Source organism: Lissotriton vulgaris, chromosome 2_2, assembly GCF_964263255.1.
Source record: "Lissotriton vulgaris chromosome 2_2, aLisVul1.2, whole genome shotgun sequence".
NCBI classification, from domain to species: Eukaryota; Metazoa; Chordata; class Amphibia; order Caudata; family Salamandridae; genus Lissotriton; species Lissotriton vulgaris.
In genome coordinates, this window is record NC_141688.1 from 115,440,526 (window position 1) to 115,459,037 (window position 18,512).

Genomic DNA, 18,512 nt, shown 5'->3' on the forward strand with positions numbered 1-18,512 from the left:
ATAGTTTCCTAACCTCTGCCCATTGGCCTGTATCCTAATGAAAAATGTGTGCCTCTCCAGAACTACATTGAAGAGTGGTCTAAAGTGCGTTTGTAACATAAGCACTGACAACTCCTAGGGTTCTCCTTCACCATTTTCTCCTGTTATGTGATCAAGTCTTTCGTAAATGTTGCGACCCGCTAGGCCCAGGTTGTGAGCTAGGATTCCCTGTTTCCTGGCTGGAGAGGACTTTTCCCCACCTATTGCCACTAGATAAGAGTCCGAGGTGTTACCACTTTTTCCACTGCAACAAAGGTTCACCACGTTCTGACAAAAATTGGGGAGGTTGGCTCCTACTGGCTGCCATCACTGTAATTCAGGGTAAATTACAAACTAATATAACAACAAACTCTCTTAACACATAGGTAAAGAAATGGTCATGCAAAATTCCAGCACCCCATTTGACCTGAACATCGGTTTTAGTAAAGTGCTCCATGCAGATAAAATCCATGGGCAGTAGCACAAAAATTGTAACATGGATTTTATTTTGTACTCGTCCAATCTAAAAGGCATGTTCCACGGTATACTGGGCCAGTCTAGACAAAATGGATTAATTCGAAGAACCATGAGTCGTGCTCTGAGGATGTATTGCCTGGTTTTCTTGGTTAATGCTGACTTTAAATATGGTTGCAGTTTTGTGTCCTTGTAGGATTTTAAAACAGGAGTAGCATAGATGATGGAGTGGACAGTTGCCAAATCGGTTTTCTTCTAGCTGAATGCTGTCTGCTGCATCAAAAACGCTTTTATGCAAGAATAAGGATGTTTAGGGCCATCAGTGTATCTAGATTGACATTTAGATAATCAGTCGGCTTTATAAGGTATGAGTACCATGGATTGGACGAGCGGTATAAATCACTTTGAGAACCTTTTTTAGGAAGTCCGGTTTGGCTTGTTGCATTGCATAGTAATACTTAAGGAGGGCAGCCTTGCTTTCAGTGTCTTGCCCATGCAGGCCAAACGTCATGCTAATTAGCGAGTGTCAAGTATATTTTGGATGATAGAACAGCCTCCTGAAAAGCATGGCACTGTTACTTGTCCAGCGTTGAAATACATGCCCCTGGCTAAACTTGTTAACCGTACGAGAGGTTATCTAGAAACTTCGCCTGAGTGACTCGCAGTATGGCCTCTGCTGTTGGAGAACTTAATTGGTGATATAATTTGCATAAGGCATACATAGCTGCGTGGATCTTCCTGTTGATATGTTTAAGGTGGAGATTCATCTTGCCTGTGTCCATGAACTAGACCTCAAGGTAATTGGATTAAGAAGTTCTGGTGATCCATTGATTGCCAAGCCCCCATCTTAGGTTCCTCATATTTTTAGATCTGCCAAAAAATCAGCACCTTTTGTTTTATCTGTGTTCACCACCAGTTTGAACGCTGGTATAAGAATGAAGCTCGATGAGAGTACGCTGCAGACCAATTTTTGTCTGCTCTAGTATAAGCGAATTGTCTTTTGTATTGAATCATTGGGAGCATGACGGAGCCGATCTATGGTGGGATTGAGTTTGCACAATAAAAGGTGGTAGACCTAGAATATGTTTTGACGTTATCAATACTTAACTTACTTGCTTCTCTGATGTATGTTTGGAAACATTAATTCTTTTATTTTGCAGGTGTCTCAAGTGGCAAAAGCCTTAAAATACCAAAAACAAGGTACCAGAACCTTCTCTAATGGCGTGAGTATCTGTTTATTTTATTGTATTTTGTTAGAGCATTTCTACAGTGCTCCTTCACCCTCCCAGGGCAGCTTAGATGTCTATGGGTTCTTGGGTGCCCTTTCAGAGTGTGTGCTGGGATGTAGCATGTTGCAAGCTAGAGTTGTTGGTCGAAGCGTGTGAGGTTTAAAGGCATGTCCCAACATGTCCTGGTACAGAGCATGTCGCAGTGCATATGTACAAAGCATTGGAGCGACTTTGAGACCAGCTCCTATGTGTTAATAAAAGATCATGCTTGGTTGAGCCAGGAGGAAAGCTTCTTTCAAGAGGTCATGGAAAGCAGGAAAGGAAGTAGGGTGCGTGAAGGACAGAACAAAGGTCAGATACTTTACAAGAAAAGGGACCAGGATCTTCCCCAGGGCTCAAAGTCTGAAATGATCGAACACCAAACAGTGCTCTCTGGACGGCTTGGAGTGGGAGTGTTTTGCTTTTTTTTCTTATTCTTGTTGGGAGTATGTTCAAATTGACAAAGATATAATTTTGAACCATGTGCGTTTTATTTGTTGAATGACTTTTGCTGGTAGTCTCTATCTTAATCCCAGAAGCCACCCTTCATGTGGGGCAGCACTACAGCTGGTACTGCGGATTGGGCCTCCTCAGCAGGGCAGGGCCAGTAGTAGTTTACCATTTGCCTATTGCATTGTTTATTAATTGGTCACTTGTAACCGAGCTCTCCTCTGCCAACGTGCCATGTGATAGTTTATTGGCCCTGCTTGCCCGCTTGACCTTTAGTCTTCTGTCAGTCGCTGGTTGAAGCCTGCCATCTGTTGCCGGGCAGTCAATGATGTTTCTGTGTGACATTTTCTAAGTTGTATTGCTCGCACTGACCCCTGCTTTGAAACTCGAGAACCTGACTAGAGACAAGCTAACACCACTTCAGTGGTGGATGTAGCAACCTTTAAACAAGATTTGGCAACTCACACAAGCTGAATTGTAGCATTGAATGTTATTCGTTTTATAACAATTATATTGATGGTGTCTTGCCAGTTTATTGTTATAGTGATGTATAACCATGTAATAATTATCATTATATTATCGTTAAAGTTACCATTACCAAATGTAATAATAACATTGCTTATCATTTCGATTGTGTGCTTGTTCTTTTTCACATTGCACTCTCTGTAAAATTACTATTTCTTGATCAGATAGTCGTACCTTTTACTGTAGAGCACCCTTTATCTCTCTTTCGCGTCTAATTTAGGGGCATTCTAGTGCCGCGCACTATCTGTGAGTACAATATCTTGCAGCACATGTAATGCAGTATGCCGCAAATACAGATGTCTGTACTTCTTTGTTCACACACAGGTGCAAACCGTTACTTTAATACCCGGCGATGGCATCGGGCCAGAAATATCTGATGCCGTCATGAAGATTTTTGATGCTGCTAAAGTACGTATATCAATATATTGTTTTGTGTTGCATTAACTTTCGCACAGTTCCTCTCTGTGGGTGCTTTACATTGAAACTACGAAGGCTTGTGCTCCGAGCATGGGTGCAAGTGCCCACCTGACTTCATATGAATTTCATCAACATGTCCCAAAAGAGCCTGCAATCTTATTTGCTCCTCTTTGAAGGGACCCTGACCCTTAGATTTTCATGTCAGACTTTGTACTTTATACCTAGCTCTGCCTGATACCAATGTTCTGAACTGCTTGCATATATGGCCTTTAAGGCTGCAAGATTAAATAGCCAAGTATCCTATTTAAAATTGTTAAAACGTTATTTCTCCGACTTTGGCATCCAGTCGGGAGATTATACAGGCCTCGGTAGAAAGGCATGTTGCACTTTGAGTTTAAGGTGCTGCCACTCGGACCTTTCCTAAAATAAGAGGCAGCTTTTCTTGCTGAATACCGGATTCTGTCTTAACTTGTGGTTTAAAAAAGTGTCCTAGCGAATCCTTTGAAACTAGCTGTAAGTCATTATATTGCTCACACTGTGCCTCAACAAATGCATCAAGGTAGTCCCTTAACAAATCTGTCTTCCTGTTGGTATTTTCAAGGAGTGTGAATTCGCTGACACAGTCTGGGCAGCACATGCAGGTTGTAACATGGTGATCCACTTTTGTCGGTGCAAGACTAACTGAGACTGTTACAATATGCAGTAGCTGGAGTATCTGTTCAACGTGGCCTCAGACATTCTCTGGAGGCTTATAGAAGACATGGTCTTCGTTGAAGATGTTAGAGATGTTTTTTAAATTAACAAGTAATGTCTTCTTGGTATCATAAATGTGTTGCATCAAAAACACATTTCATAGAAATATACTGAACTATGGTTTCCTGATGTTAGTCAAACTAGGCCCAACTCCATCTTGGATTTCAATGTTTATTCCTTCTCACATCCATGCCAAACGTGTACTAATGGAATGGTCTGTGTTGATATGTTCTTGGTAAACTCCAGAGGAAGCTTTCCTCCCAAAGGTAACTGACGGACCTTCCCTTCTATGGCACTATACCACTGTTCATTTCATAAGTCTGTCATTGTTTTGTTTGTAACTAGTTTTGTCCTGTCACATCTAATGACACTAGGTCAAGAGGGGACCAATTATCACTTTCGTTAGAGGATTGTTTAAGGTATTGTTTCATTTTTCCTCTATTGTGATTTGCTGAGGCTAATGCAACATTTTGCTTTCGTTATACTGACAGTGATTTTTTTAGGTCTCGCTAGAGCCAGCGCATGCGTTGGTCTGACGAGCCATTTAGTAACTGGCTTTTTGAAGTGCTACCAAAGGCTTTCTCCGGCCACCAGCGAGCGGTTACGCGCACAGGCGCGCGCTTAGGAGCACAGGCGTCATCTCGCGGGCACCCTTACAGCCGCAACTACTTTCACTTTCGCAGCACCGCCATCTGCCTTTCCTCGCTCTGCTTCTCCCACACCACGGCCCTTTACTTTTGTGGCTGCGCGGCTAATGCTTGTTTTTTTTTCTATGCCTGGTCGTTTATAATTGGGTTTTGCTTTGACTCCCTGCTTTGGTGCACGTCGCACGCAGCACGCGGAGCTCGAGAAGTAAACGTGCGTTACTCACTTGGTTCCGTGGGGTGCTGGGAATATGAGGGCTCCCGAGCTGCAGGGCAGACATCCTGGCCCCTGATCCCACGGTGCGAGGAGCTGAGCTTACAGGTGCATGACCAGGCTGGCAGTGCGAGAGTACTACACTTTTTTAACCATTACATGCGGCGCTAACGAGCGGGAGGAACTCAGCAGCACGCAGACACTCATGGAGGCGGTCACGGCTTATTCTGTCTTCCCACTTGTTCGAAAACACCGAAATAGACTTTGAATCAGCAGTTCACGCAGCGACGTTGCAGAGAATATACAATAACGTTACCTAAGCTTCAGCCCCTGGTGCGTGCCGCAGCTGAAGAGTTTTTTTATAGCTATAGGATCAGAAAACATCTGCGCGCTAAAAACCCTGTCAGCACACAAACATGCCCGGCCAGGACACACCTGGAGATGGCGACCCTTACAAGACCCCTCAGAGGTGTTGCCGGACACACCAGAAACATTTGCAGTGGCAGAGATGAGCTCTACAACTGGAAACAGCTTGCGGAGTAATGACGTGTCGCTCGCAAACTTTGTGTTGGTTCCAGGCAAGGTCCCAGCACGATGTACTTTCCAAAACATAATTAGGAGGCAGATGTTAGCACCTGGCCTTGTCTTTGTTTGTTTACCCACCGGCTCCACCTCGCCCGCTTTATGCAGCGGTCTCTGGGCATTCCCAGCTCACATACAAAGAAGTGATTTCACAGGGCGAAGGTGGTGGTGTGAGGCATCCAAGGGCACCTAGACCCAGGCCCTCCTCTTTGCCCAGGAGGGATTATACTCTGGTCTCTGCAGTGGGTAAAGCTCCCTCACGCACAGTGATGTGCAGAGGCTGATGCTCACTGCGGCACCCCTGTCACCGTTACTGTTATCTGAAGTTTCAGTCTCCACAGACACCCAGGTACCGACGCAGAGATGGCATTAAAAACAAACGCATCTTGGTGTTTCACATAAGCCAAAGTTCTGCAAAATGGACATACTGCAAGGGAAAAGTTACTTCCCTGTCATTTGGCTGCTGGCACTAACTGATCAATTAGATGCACGAATAAAAATAAAAACATGATTTGCAGTAGGTAACAAACTCTATGAAAGCCTTAATTTGCTTCTTCTGTGACTTGGTTCATAATGCTTCCCAAATGACATTGACACCACAAGTGATCCCCTGCGGGCCCCATCTGAAGCCCTAAAGCCACCAACTAGTGTGGTGGTGATAAACTACCAATGACCTCATAAATGCCCCTCAATTCCGGTACTATTTGAAGCCCATTCGAGGCAATGGCCTCTCATCTGCAAGACTGGGCATCACAAGCGATGCATTTAAAAAAAAAAAACATTTTTGCAGCTGTGAAATCCACAAATCTCAGGCGTCGGAACACTTATTGCCTAGTTAGACGTTTAAGTTGCAGTCATGAATTTAGAGAAGTAAACAAAAAAGTAAAAGAAAAAAAATTGGGACCGCGCAAGATTTTCATACCCGAGATGAGTCAGTTTACAAAGTCGAGTAAATCTGCAGATTCTTTAATCTATCACTAGGAAACCTAGAGTAAGCCCTTTTTTTTGCATGTCCTTTCACCTCACTCATTCACTATTCATACTGCCTGTACTATCAGTGGTTTCCTTTCACACCTGATGCAGACAAGAACCTACCTGTTAAGTTTGACAGCGAGGCAGGTACAAATAAAGAAGTAGACACAGTGTGCTTTCGTTTCTGGCAACAAGGCCAGGGCCACTGGTCTTTTATGATCACCTCTGTGTACGTCATGGCCAATAGCATTCAGGCTACACATGGCTTGGTCACCCACTAAAATACCCATCCCCATTTTGTGTGTTGGGATGTTCCATCCCCAACACAACATTCCTCCTTCACCCAAACAAAAAAAACTAGCATTGGCATAGCCAATAGGTCGTGCCTTTGGGACCTTATAAATGTTTAGTTATCCAGCACAATATCCTTGTTCCTTTGTATTTTCCTGTAAAAAGAGCTAATTTTGGGGGTGAGCAGTGAGAATTTGTCCGATTCCAAGGTAGCAGAGCCTTACTAGTCTGTCTCTTGCTTAAGAGTCAGAGTTATTTCTCTGAGTTTGATTTTATATCATTCTCCCTACTACAATCGAATGAGCCTTATACTAATTCTCTGTATATGATTTCCTATGCATTTTGAGTAATCATATTTTGCCTTCTGTAATGCTCTTAATTATTTATTAAACCATCATGGTTTCTGACTTTACTTTGTCTCAAGAAGGCTTATTTATTGATTATGCATTTAGATTTCGATTTTGCTGACAATCTAGTCTCCGTAGGGGCACATTTTCTCATATGTTCTTGAGGACAACAGAGCCTGCATAGATACTTTATCTTAGATTATCAGAAAGACCACGTGTATGTTGGGGAACTGCCCATTTATATTCCGAGCATATTTCGTTTTTTAAATTGGTTTGTTCAAATTTTCTGCCGAAAAGTCATCTAACCGAAAATATTTGGTCATAATGGATGTCTGTATTTGAGCTGCCATCCTCTCCGACCTTTTTCTTTTCTTTTACCTTTTCTATAAAGCCCTTGCTGTCACAGGGTAACTGCATCTTGTAGCTCACCCATTCTTTCTAGTCCATGAAAGACATTGACTTGCTGCTCCTGCAACTGATAATTGCGGTTACTGTGGTCCATTTCCCACTTCATGCCATCCACTGGGTCATTCTTTCAGGCCTCTAGCTATGCATCTGCATTCAAACTATTAGAAGATTATAATTTAAGATTCAATGGTCTCAAATACTTTTAACAAGGTAATAAAAAAGAAGTGCAATCAGTTTTAAAAGAAAATGTGCACCCTTGTTTCCATTTCACGGAAAGGCCCCAAAGCTAGGAAAAAGTTAGCCTGAATGACCCCTCACCCGATATCTTTCATTAGAGAGAAGCCCAAGTAATTGATGCCAACTCTTAAGACAGTTTGACTGTATTGTTATACACACCCACCAATCATCTAGTTGCGTAACCTGCAATCACAGTGGTGTGAGTGGTGTGTCTTACTTTAGATTCTTATTAGTTATGAACGTTGAGGATTGGCCTGTGTTAAATTGCTGTATTTTATTTTGTGGAAAACAAAAATATTTACAAAACATTAATAGCTTAGTAATTTAACATAAGGTAAGCGCCACTCTCACTACTTTTGTGCAAGCTCATACTCCTATCATTGACACTTTGTTGACTGGAAACAAAAGGTGGCATCAGCAATAATAATTCTCCAATTTTCAAATGTGCAGAACAATCGGTAGGCATTATTAATTATTATGATACTCGTGCCTTATCTATATGGCACTTCTTAATAGAGACATGCAGATTTAAAATGCTGTGTATAATAAATGTTTGTGGTCACTAGCCTCAAACTAGCATTTATTTTTCATATAGGCTCCTATTGAGTGGGAGGAAAAAAATGTGACGGCAATCCAGGGCCCAGGAGGCAAGTGGATGATTCCACCAGAAGCCAAAGAATCAATGGATAAAAACAAGATGGGACTGAAAGGTATGCACTTCTCACATTGCATGTTTTTTGTTATGAACACAGGAGTTGGTATCCATGCCAATTTGAAGGGTGGATCTTTCAGAGGGTTTCTGTCATGGTGTGTGCTATGCCTGGTATTGCTGTGCTGCGGCTGTAGCTGGGAATTCTCGGTATGTCATAGGCTACTAGATTCTTGGGAGCTATGATTGTCAATTAGTGCTGTGCTGCCTACTTCTTCAGTTGGTGGTTTGTATGCTGGCCTCTTCTTTTGGATTAAAAACTTGGATTACTCTCTGAAGTTGTCTTTATTATCAGAAAAGTTATCAGTTTCTCATTCCAATGCATAGGCATGCATGCTCGTTTTGGAGCTTGTACCTTGAGTATTTCTTAACCCATATTGTCTGCTTCATCTACTTGGATTTGAGAGGCTACACAGATCCTGATGCCATGGTAGAAGGAAGGAGGTTGGATTAACAAGACCTAGGAACAAGATTTCAAATTATTCACCGGTTTAGGTACAACCGATAAGTCTTCACCCATTGACAAACTTGTGTCAAATTTAGAACCTTGCCAGGATTAGCACAAGGTTGAAATGGAATTGTGTATTGTTTGCATACATGTAATGTCCTATCATTTAGGCATCTGATATGTAAACTAAGGGTCCAGGTAAGTGTCCAATAGTTTGGTGAGCCATGGGCTATGCCACATTTGTTGTTGACTATACTGGAAGGTTATGGGCCCAATTTGACATGATGAGCAGGGTTTTGTAGAAAGGAAGTGAGAGAAGACACCACTACTAGTGCACGAAACACGTGTCGGCTGTCCATGTTCTACTAAAAAACAATAAAGATGTTACACTGCAACCTGAAATAGTTTTGTCCTCTGTATGACGACTTGAAAGAACGGATATTAATCCTGACAAGCATATTTGTGATCCCTCATGGAGTACACACTCTCCACTTTTCAAACTTGCATTTCTATATGAAGCCCAAGAGGTCCAGAGCTTCGAGTGTGTCTCCATTCACCTACAAAAGCAGCTTATCAAAGCGCTGTTTAAGCCTTGGAATCCTTGGACCTTTCCTACCTTGCCTGTAACCACTACTAGTACAGCCTGGAGTAGATAGCCTTTTAACCTCTTCGCCGCTAATGACAAGGGTAACTCGTCATGGACTTTCCATTGATTTCAATGGAAATTGCAGCACAAGAGTAATTGTACCTTAGCGCTAAAGGGGTTAATAAAACACTTGGTGTTCCATAGTGTAAAAGGCTATTGTGTCCAAGGTGGTGTTCTACTGCACAAACCGCATGGTCTGGATAATGCAGGCCTGGGTCTCTCAACCAGTTATTATTACGCGAGCTGATATGGGATGGAGGACGGCATCGGTTGGTGCTCCATACACTCCAGCTGCCCACATGATGTGGAGAACTAGGAGCGCCTAATTATAAGCTGTACTACCTGGTAGCACAGCTCCAGTGGCTGCCTTGGTGGCTTGCGTGCCAGATTACCTAGAAATTAAACAAGCTCCTGGAGCCACGTAGGGAACCAGCCCTGGTGGCACTGCTGATGGGGGTGGAGGATTAAACTGCTGTCAACTACAATACCGAAACATCTGTCAATCGGCCTGCATTGATGGAGGTGGGCACTGAGTAAGAGTAAGAGAAACTGGAGGTATTCACCTGATGCTGCCCCAATAGGGCTCTCCATGCAGTGCGAGGCAACTTCATAAGACCACGAATGCAGGAATGGGCTTGAGATAGAAATGAACACTCTGGGAAATTTATATGATGGGGACGTCTGAGAAGCTTTTAGGACTTGATGGCCATTGGAAAATAGAGTACTCACATGTACCTTGAGAAACATGGGTGGGGTAGAGATTAAACCTGTGACTGACACACTTCAGGCTATTCTCACCATCAGGGGCAGATGACGGCTGATTACCTGGCTGTACCAAGCACTATGCCTAGACACTTTAAAGTGGCTTGCCGAGCCCTCGGACCAGGTGGGAGGGACTCATAAATTGTCCCCTTAGGAACAAGTAGTGGACACGAAAACTGAAGCACACTTACACGGTCAGGAGAAACACGAGATTTAAGTATCCTCAATTTAACTATTTGCACATGACATAACTCAACCCTCATAGGTTGAATGTGATACTCTAGACCCAGGCCAGTGGTTGCCATAGATGCCACCTCGATGATGCAGATTTTTCACATATGGAGTGGCATTGTCCTGGGGTTGACCGCTTCTGACTGGAGTTAACGGGGGACTTGGAAAGCACAAAACACCGACTTAACAAACAGTGCCAAAATCTGCCTGTTGGGCCTTCACACTAGGCGACCAGAACGGATTGCGGCAGAGACCTATTGAGGTACTGAAAATTCTTAGAGGGCCTGCCACATAGCTGGTGAAAGATGAAGGCGGTGAGTTGGGGCAATACTGAAGCTGGAGGAGATGAGGGTAATACGTAGGGCGCCACTGGTCAAGCAATGAAGTCTGCCTTTCTTGAGCCATCAAGCTGGTGTACTGTGTTACAGCTCGCTTTCCCAGCCCCTCAAACCGCAAGACACAGCATCTTAGGGTGCCTATTGCAGTGTTTCACTGATGATATGGACGCCAAGACAGCAGTGACGCCCCATTGATGCAACGCTATCACACCAGTCTGAGATTTTCAGCGAATGCTTATCGAGTGACCTGACTGGTTCACTGTTTAGTGTTACCGATTTGTACCGGCTGTGTTTTTGGTTGACTGTAAACATCACGATTCATTGAGCGGCAAAACCTTGTGATATTGTAAAAACCTCATGAATATGTAGACATCATTGGTTCTGTCAGCCATTAAAACTGGTTCCTCTAACACTGCGCCAAAATGAATATGAAGCTATGTTCTCAAGTTGCTATGTAAACTCAATAAATACATTTGTTTTTTAAAAAGTGACGTAATGCTGGGCATTTTTATAAGACATAATCTTATTAGTAAAAATAAAAACAAGCAAAAAGCAATGTACTGTAACAATTTTAAAAACACAAACTATTCAAAATGTTTTTAAAAATGTGTATTCAAAAGTGACTCCTTAATATAGAATTTAAATTTAAATGTTAACAAGAAACATAGCCTTAGCAGCTCATCCAATTCATTGCTGATTTGCATTTCTATTTACCTCACATAAGACATCACAAAAATGCTCACTTGTAACACTACCTTATGAACGCCATGACTAACATTATCATTGGCATTGTTGATTGAAAAAAAATATTATTTAAAAAGAAGCATAAATCAATTGTGTGCAGTTGCACACTGAAAATAAGATAGTTGAATGGTTTCCAGCCACTGGTCCAGCTCACTCCTACCTACCTGTTGCATTACATTTTGATGTCAGTGGTGGGATATTTCAAGGCGTCATAGCCACTGGGATGTCATTCAGTAATTCCCGGCATTTAGATGCCACAACTCCCATATTATGTTAAAGCACTATTTCTAAGGAGTATTGAATCTTCCTAAGTCTTCAGGAATGCTCGAGGAGCTTATCACAATCAGTGTTTGAAAACAAGATTTCATCCTCAGTTTAGAGTATTGTTTATTCTTTACTTTGGATCTTTAATACCTTTTAATATCATTTAGACTGTATTTGGTCAAATGCATATTGGCATATTAGTGTGTTAATTATTCTCTTCCGATAACCTCATATGCTTTGAACTTTCAGGTCCTCTGAAGACTCCAATAGCAGCAGGCCATCCATCTATGAATCTTCTGCTGCGTAAGACCTTTGACCTGTATGCAAACGTACGGCCTTGCGTCTCTATTGAGGGCTACAAAACACCGTACACCGGCGTGGATCTTGTCACAATTCGGGAAAACACAGAAGGAGAATATAGTGGGATTGAGCATGTGGTAAGATATCAGCCAGGACAACCTCCAAATATGTAATATGAGAATTGGTTTACAGTAATCGTTACTGTAGGTGTACATCTTGTGTTTATAGTTTAGGGACACAGCAAAGGCACAAACAGAGATGTTAAACCAGTCTTTTATGGGGCGTTCTGCATAAATATCGGTGTCAAATATATAATAATAATCCACATTTGTAATAATCCACATTTGTAAAGCGCAAGCAATCACCCTTAAGGGTCTCTAGGCGCTGGGGGTTGTCGGGAAGATTAAGCAAGCTATTGCCCAGTCACTAAACTGGCTAAACTGCTGCCGGAGCCGGGGATCGAACCGTGATCCCCAGATTCCAGCATCAGTCGCCTTGGCCGCGGCGCCACACCGCTCCCTTATAGGTTACAGCAGGTAGTGAATTACTACTGCTTTCCCCCCTCGGAGGCTTTTTCCCATAGTCCTTTGAGTGAAAGGTGTCACGCTTTAACTGGCAATTAACTGACAAGGACTGCAGCACGGCACCTAGACTCTGCTCGTTCATTGATGAACAGGCACGCATTTTGCAAAGACTGTCCCTATGTTGCTGTTTTCATGATCACAGTTGATAATAGGGATATACTTCCTCAATCTGCTCTACATTGATGGAATACTGAGCTGATATCGCACGCAAGATTGTCACTGACTATAGTTGCTATGGAAACTGCTACAGTTAAGAGTAGCTAGGTTATGGCGCTGAGCCGGTTGAAAGGAACAGAGCAACATATCCTGTCGTTTCGGGTCTCACCAACACACACCTGTTAGCTGTCTACTATTGAAACACCTATCATAGACCACACACATTTACAGTGGACTTTGTGCCAGCCCATTGCTTGCCATTGGTTTTTTTATTACTCATTTGCTTGTTTCCTATTTGATGGCTTTCCATTCTCATCTTGTATTTGTCCCTCCTCTGTCACTTAGTTATTTTAAACATTCTTTTTATTAGAAGACTGGTAGCCTTCCAGTGCTCACATTCAGGAACTGCTACTTTCATTCCATTAGAGAACGTGTGTTTTCTTGGTCTCTCCTTTGTGTGCTCCTACCACCCTTCGACTTTTTTGCTTTTTTTTGTTTTATTTCCTTACCCCCTGGCTGTAACTCCTCTTCCATGTTGTCTTCTCCTCAACTCACTACCCCTACTCACTCCCCTGTTGCTCTTCCAGCCCTCCCACCCTGACGAAAACATTCTGGGTCTTTAACAATTATTTAGACCTCCAGCTGGCAGGCCGCTCTGCTTTCAAAAAGTTATTTTGCATGTATAAAGTATTTTTATATATTGCTCGAAATGGTGCCTTCCAACTTGGAATGGTAAAAAATAAATCTCTAAAAACAGACCATTTGGGGCCAATCATTTTAGCTTGCCCTGCGTAAAGTTCCACCAGACGTCCATCTATGCTGAGTGATGTTCCCATACCTATCAATTTTTATGGCATTGACAATTTTTTCAGATTCAGGATGGAGTTCAGCTACCCCCGTCAACAGTCTCTGTGCCTGCACACCAGCCCTTCTATAGCAAATCATGGATCAAGCCATACTTCTGTCAGACCTATTGCCCATCCCTAAAGACTACACTAGCACCAGCCTGATCAAGAACTCGTATGCATGACTGTTCACAAAGTTTACATATATACACAAATGCAGCCTCTCTGTTAACTGGCCAGACTAGTAATCTGCTAGTTCTCTCGTATGGCTGCCCATCACCAATTCGTAGTTTTTTGTTCATAACATATACTTTGTCTACTATAGTGTCACATACCCTTTGTGACACCAAGCAAAATGTCCTAACAAACACCTAAAGGCCAACAATATCACACCCCTACATGAGAAAGTATTACTTAAATTCAGTCCAAAAACACTAGGTCTCTCAGCCTAGGTAGCTCTTAACCTCCCCAACAGGACATGGTCTTGTGTACACCTATAATCATGTTGGCCATTGACCCAAAGCGATCAGTCCATATATCTATCATTTAAGGAGCTCTACACCTCCTCAGATCACGTCAACAAGAAGACTATCATGGACTAAGAAGAATGACTGCAGAGTAAAATCAAGACCCTTGCTTTTCTCTGTGCTTTGACTGGATGAAAACCACTCATCTGACTAATTGGGATTTGGATGTTGTACTTAAGTCTTGTGGTAAATCTAGGCGTATCAAGGGACGAATTCAGCATGCAGTTGTAATTACCTATCCATATTAGTTAATGCATAGCATGACTACAAATTATTTCAACCATTTCAGGGCCCTAAATATGCTTACATTCCTCTGAGTCAATGCAGTTGATGCAACCAAATATCTCAACAACAAAATCAAACACGAACAGACGAAATCCATAAGGCCTCTGTTAAAATGAGGCAGACTGGTAAGTTTTCATGTCTTTTATTACTTATAGTAAAGAACCACCAACTCCTGCTGCCAGCCTGCTTGATTCTCCTGGTTGTCTCACACGAAACGCTACCATGGAGATAGAACATCAAGCACATGCAGCCTTTAGAATGAACATAACACATCCCCCTTACTGAAAATACAAAGAAAAGAAAGAATGAAGAAGAAAAGAGAATAGGCATGAGAATACAGAAAATGCACTAGTAAGAACATATCAAAAATAGCCCAAAACATCACAATTAAAATCAATACATTTCATAGTCTTTATAATGTTTTGGAGGACAACGAAATCTTGGCGAATGACCCTTTGAACGAAAACTCGGAACAGGCAAATCTGCACATGATGGAAACGAGGATTTGTCACCCTGAAATCTCACCAAGCAAGACATACTCCATTTGCTACCATTGTAAACAGTGACTACATTCCTGTAAACAGAAGTGATGACAAATGGACCCATAAACTCAGTGATGCCCTTTTTATGCCACCATGGTTTTTTGACAAGTACCCAATTGCCCACATTCCATGTGGTGGCTTTGGTAGAATTCTTAAAGTCAAACCTCTCCTTGTACTTCTCTTGATAAGATTTAATTTTCACATCCACCTCCTCCGTATCCAACACATGGCCCTCAATGAGAGGTAACCAAGCCGGATTAGGTTTGGATAAAGCAACCCTCCCCCCTCAATATTTGAAAGGGAGATTTCTCTAACACGACATTGAGAGCAGTGCGATGTGCCCACCAAGTACCTCTTAAAACACTCTTGAGAGAAATCTTCCTCTCAACAGCTCTTTGCACACAGTCCGAATGAGGGACTGGTATGGAGACCGCTTACTTCTAAACTTATAAGGAATCTTGGCTGCTACTCTGGCCTTTGGATTCTCTTTTATTATATTGTGAAGTATATAGTCTTAAAGTTATTACAAAGGATAAATTTGGGTCCTGTCCAGACAAACTGATCATCTTGAATAAACTGTGTTATGCTGAACGTGTTCACAACTTTTGTCTAGACACCGGGCTTGTACTGAATACCATCTAATTGTGAAACCAATTGAGTATCGGACCGAGACAGAGAAATTTTTGCCCTGACAAAGTTCCATCTGGAACGAAACGCGTTGGCTGATGTCCATGTTTTTAATTGAAATCTAATAAAGAGTCTATTTTGGAATATACACAGATTTCCTATACTTCATCCTGGTGCACCGTCCATCTTCTTTTGAGCTCTTTGCACACATGCCTTTAGCACCCTATTCATGCGTTCTGCAAGTCCATTGGTTTGTGGTGTATTAAGCACAGTTTTCTGATGAGTGATGCCATAATCCCTCAAAAACTCCTGCATCTCTTGTGAGATTAACTTTACCCCATTATCCGTGATGAAGAATCTAGGTATGCCCTCAAATGCATATTCATCCTTCAGGAAATCAATAACAACCTTGGTGCTGATAGAACTCACACACCTGGTGGACACCTACTTTGAAGAGTAATCCCCCAAAAGAATCACAAACCTCTCTGAAGGACTCAAAAGCTCAAAGGGACACATGAAATCCAAACAAGCTTGGTCCAGGGTTCGTGCGGAACCTCAACAGGTGACAAAGGAGCAGTATTAGTGACTTGGGATTTATCACTGGAGGCACACTGACAGCATTCTATAACAACCTCTTCAACATGGCTATCCATTCTGGGCCACCAATACCTTTCACGTAGTCGAGACTTAGTGAGATTTCTCCCTAAGTGTCTGTCATGAGCAAGATTCACTAGTTTAGGCCTCATAGCATCTGGAGGTATTACTCTCTCACCACTCAAGAGTTGACCTTGACATAAAGTAAGTTCATTTCTAATGGACCAGAAGGACAGTAGGTCAGAATCAAGTCTCTTTCTGTCAGGCCACCCTTTAACCACAAAATCCTTAACAACAGGAAGTAACACATCTTCTAACTAATCTTGTTCCCATTCTAGCTCTTGAATAGCAGGCTCCTTTACCCAACTAACACTGACAGTGTCATGGTCTAAAACATAATGACAAGAGCCAATGGGGAGCCTGGATAAGCAATTCGCTGCCTTGTTAGCAGAGCCATGGAGATATTGCACTTGAAAATTGTATTCTTCCAACCCCTCACTCCAACGCATAAGTCTAGGGGTTGGTCTTTCACTCTCCACACATGAGAAAACCTGAACAAAGGGCGATGATTAGATCTAACTAAAAAGGGAATGCCCCAAAGATAACATTTAAAGTGTTTAATTGCCCAAACAATAGCCTCCTTTTTTATACACGAATACTGTTGCTCCGCTTTCTTCAATGCCCTTGAGGCGAATGCAATGACCTTTTCCACAACCCCCTTCAACTTGGGAAAGTACCGCTCCAAGACCACACAAACTGGCGTCGGTCGTTAAGAAAGTTTTCCGCTTGGAGTCAAAGTGACCAAGTGTAGGCATCCTACCTATTGCCTGTTTTATGGAGCTAAAACCTGAAATACAATCTGGTGACCAAACAAAATGTGTACCTTTCCTTAGAAGGGCCCTGATGGGCTCAACAGTAGAGGCAAAACCTAAGACAAACTTGGAGTAAAACTCAGCAAGGCCAAGGAAAGACCTGACCTGCTCTTTGTCCATTGGGGCAGGAGCATCCACAATGCTCCTAACCAGATCCAGTTTAGGTCGGATACCCTCCCCAGAAATAACATGTCCCAAATACGTGACAGAAGATACCCCAATTTTACATTTTGCTCTATTCACAGTCAAACCATTGTCATTCAGTTTTTGCAAGGCAGTTCTCAAAACCTTGTCATGTTCCTAATCACCTTTCCCATAGTTCAAATGTCGTCCTGAAAGAACATGACATGGGAAATATCGCCCAGGATCATCTTCATGATGAGTTGAAAACAGGCAGAGGCTAACCGAAATGACATTCTGATAAAACGGCAAGCTCTCAGTGGTGTTACAAAAGATGTTAAATGTTTTGACTCTTGATGGAGGGGCACCTGGTGACAGGCCGAGGACAAAACTAACACACTGATAACCGAGGCTCCATCAAGCATTTTAATTGACTCAGAGATATTTGGTAGGGGTTGACGGTCAACCCATAGCCACTTATTAAGACTCCTCAAGTCCACACACATCCTAATACTCTTCGCGCCATCCTTGGGGGGCCAAAACCACTGGGGCCAACCATTCAGAGGATTCAATTTCCTCAATCACACCCAGGAGTTCTAGTCTCTTGAGTTCATCTCTGAGCGGTTCATGCATCATGTTGGGAACTTTCCTAACCTTGTGTACTATAGGTGTTGCGTTCTGCTTAATTGCTATACCGTGTTCAAATTTCTTGAGAAGACCAAGGTTGTCAGAAAAAACTTGAGAGAACTCCTCACAAAACTTGCTAGAGCCTGTTGTTTGGTTAATCAGCATGACTTGTTTTGATGGAAACCGAGCATTTGGGTTGAGGATTATACCCAAGTCTGTCTGATGTCTCCATCCAAGAAGATTATCGCCTGGTTTGGCGACATAAATCTTCCCAATGGTCTCTCTTCCTTTGAAATGAATTTTCATGATGGCAAACCCAGTTACATCAATATGCGAGCCACCATCAGGGGGCTGAAAGCATGGCTCTTCACTCAATATTTCTATTGCTATACAAGCTCCATTAACCTAACATGACATAACCATAACTAACAGGAATAATGTCAGGGGCTGAAAGTTTGAGTTCAGGAAAAGTCTTGTCCTACAATGCATTGCCCAACATAGTGAAAGGAAAGCCAAAGTCTGCCAAAACCACAATTAGCTTGTCACCAATCATCACCTGACATTCTGGCATACTGATGACATCAGTGTCAACCATGCCATTACCTCGTACACTTAGCATGACAGTTTTCAAGGCGTTACAAGTTTCAACACTTTCTACAGTGCACACTCTACCACCAGACTTGCATACTCT

The 18,512-nt window shown here is 42.5% G+C and overlaps 1 protein-coding gene across 2 annotated transcripts in view; it reads left to right on the forward strand.

Moving 5' to 3' along the window:
* IDH3A (isocitrate dehydrogenase (NAD(+)) 3 catalytic subunit alpha) overlaps positions 1–18,512 on the forward strand; it is a 142,136-nt gene that overhangs the window by 41,384 nt on the left and 82,240 nt on the right. The window contains exons 2-5 of one of the 2 annotated variants that reach the window (XM_086959410.1): positions 1,653–1,715; positions 3,060–3,143; positions 8,196–8,310; positions 11,992–12,179. In XM_086959410.1, coding sequence (XP_086815536.1) covers positions 1,653–1,715; positions 3,060–3,143; positions 8,196–8,310; positions 11,992–12,179 — 450 coding nt within the window. Of the gene's footprint in view, positions 1–1,619; positions 1,716–3,059; positions 3,144–8,195; positions 8,311–11,991; positions 12,180–18,512 lie in introns of those variants that run through there. The other variant, XM_086959409.1, reaches the window with a different exon arrangement.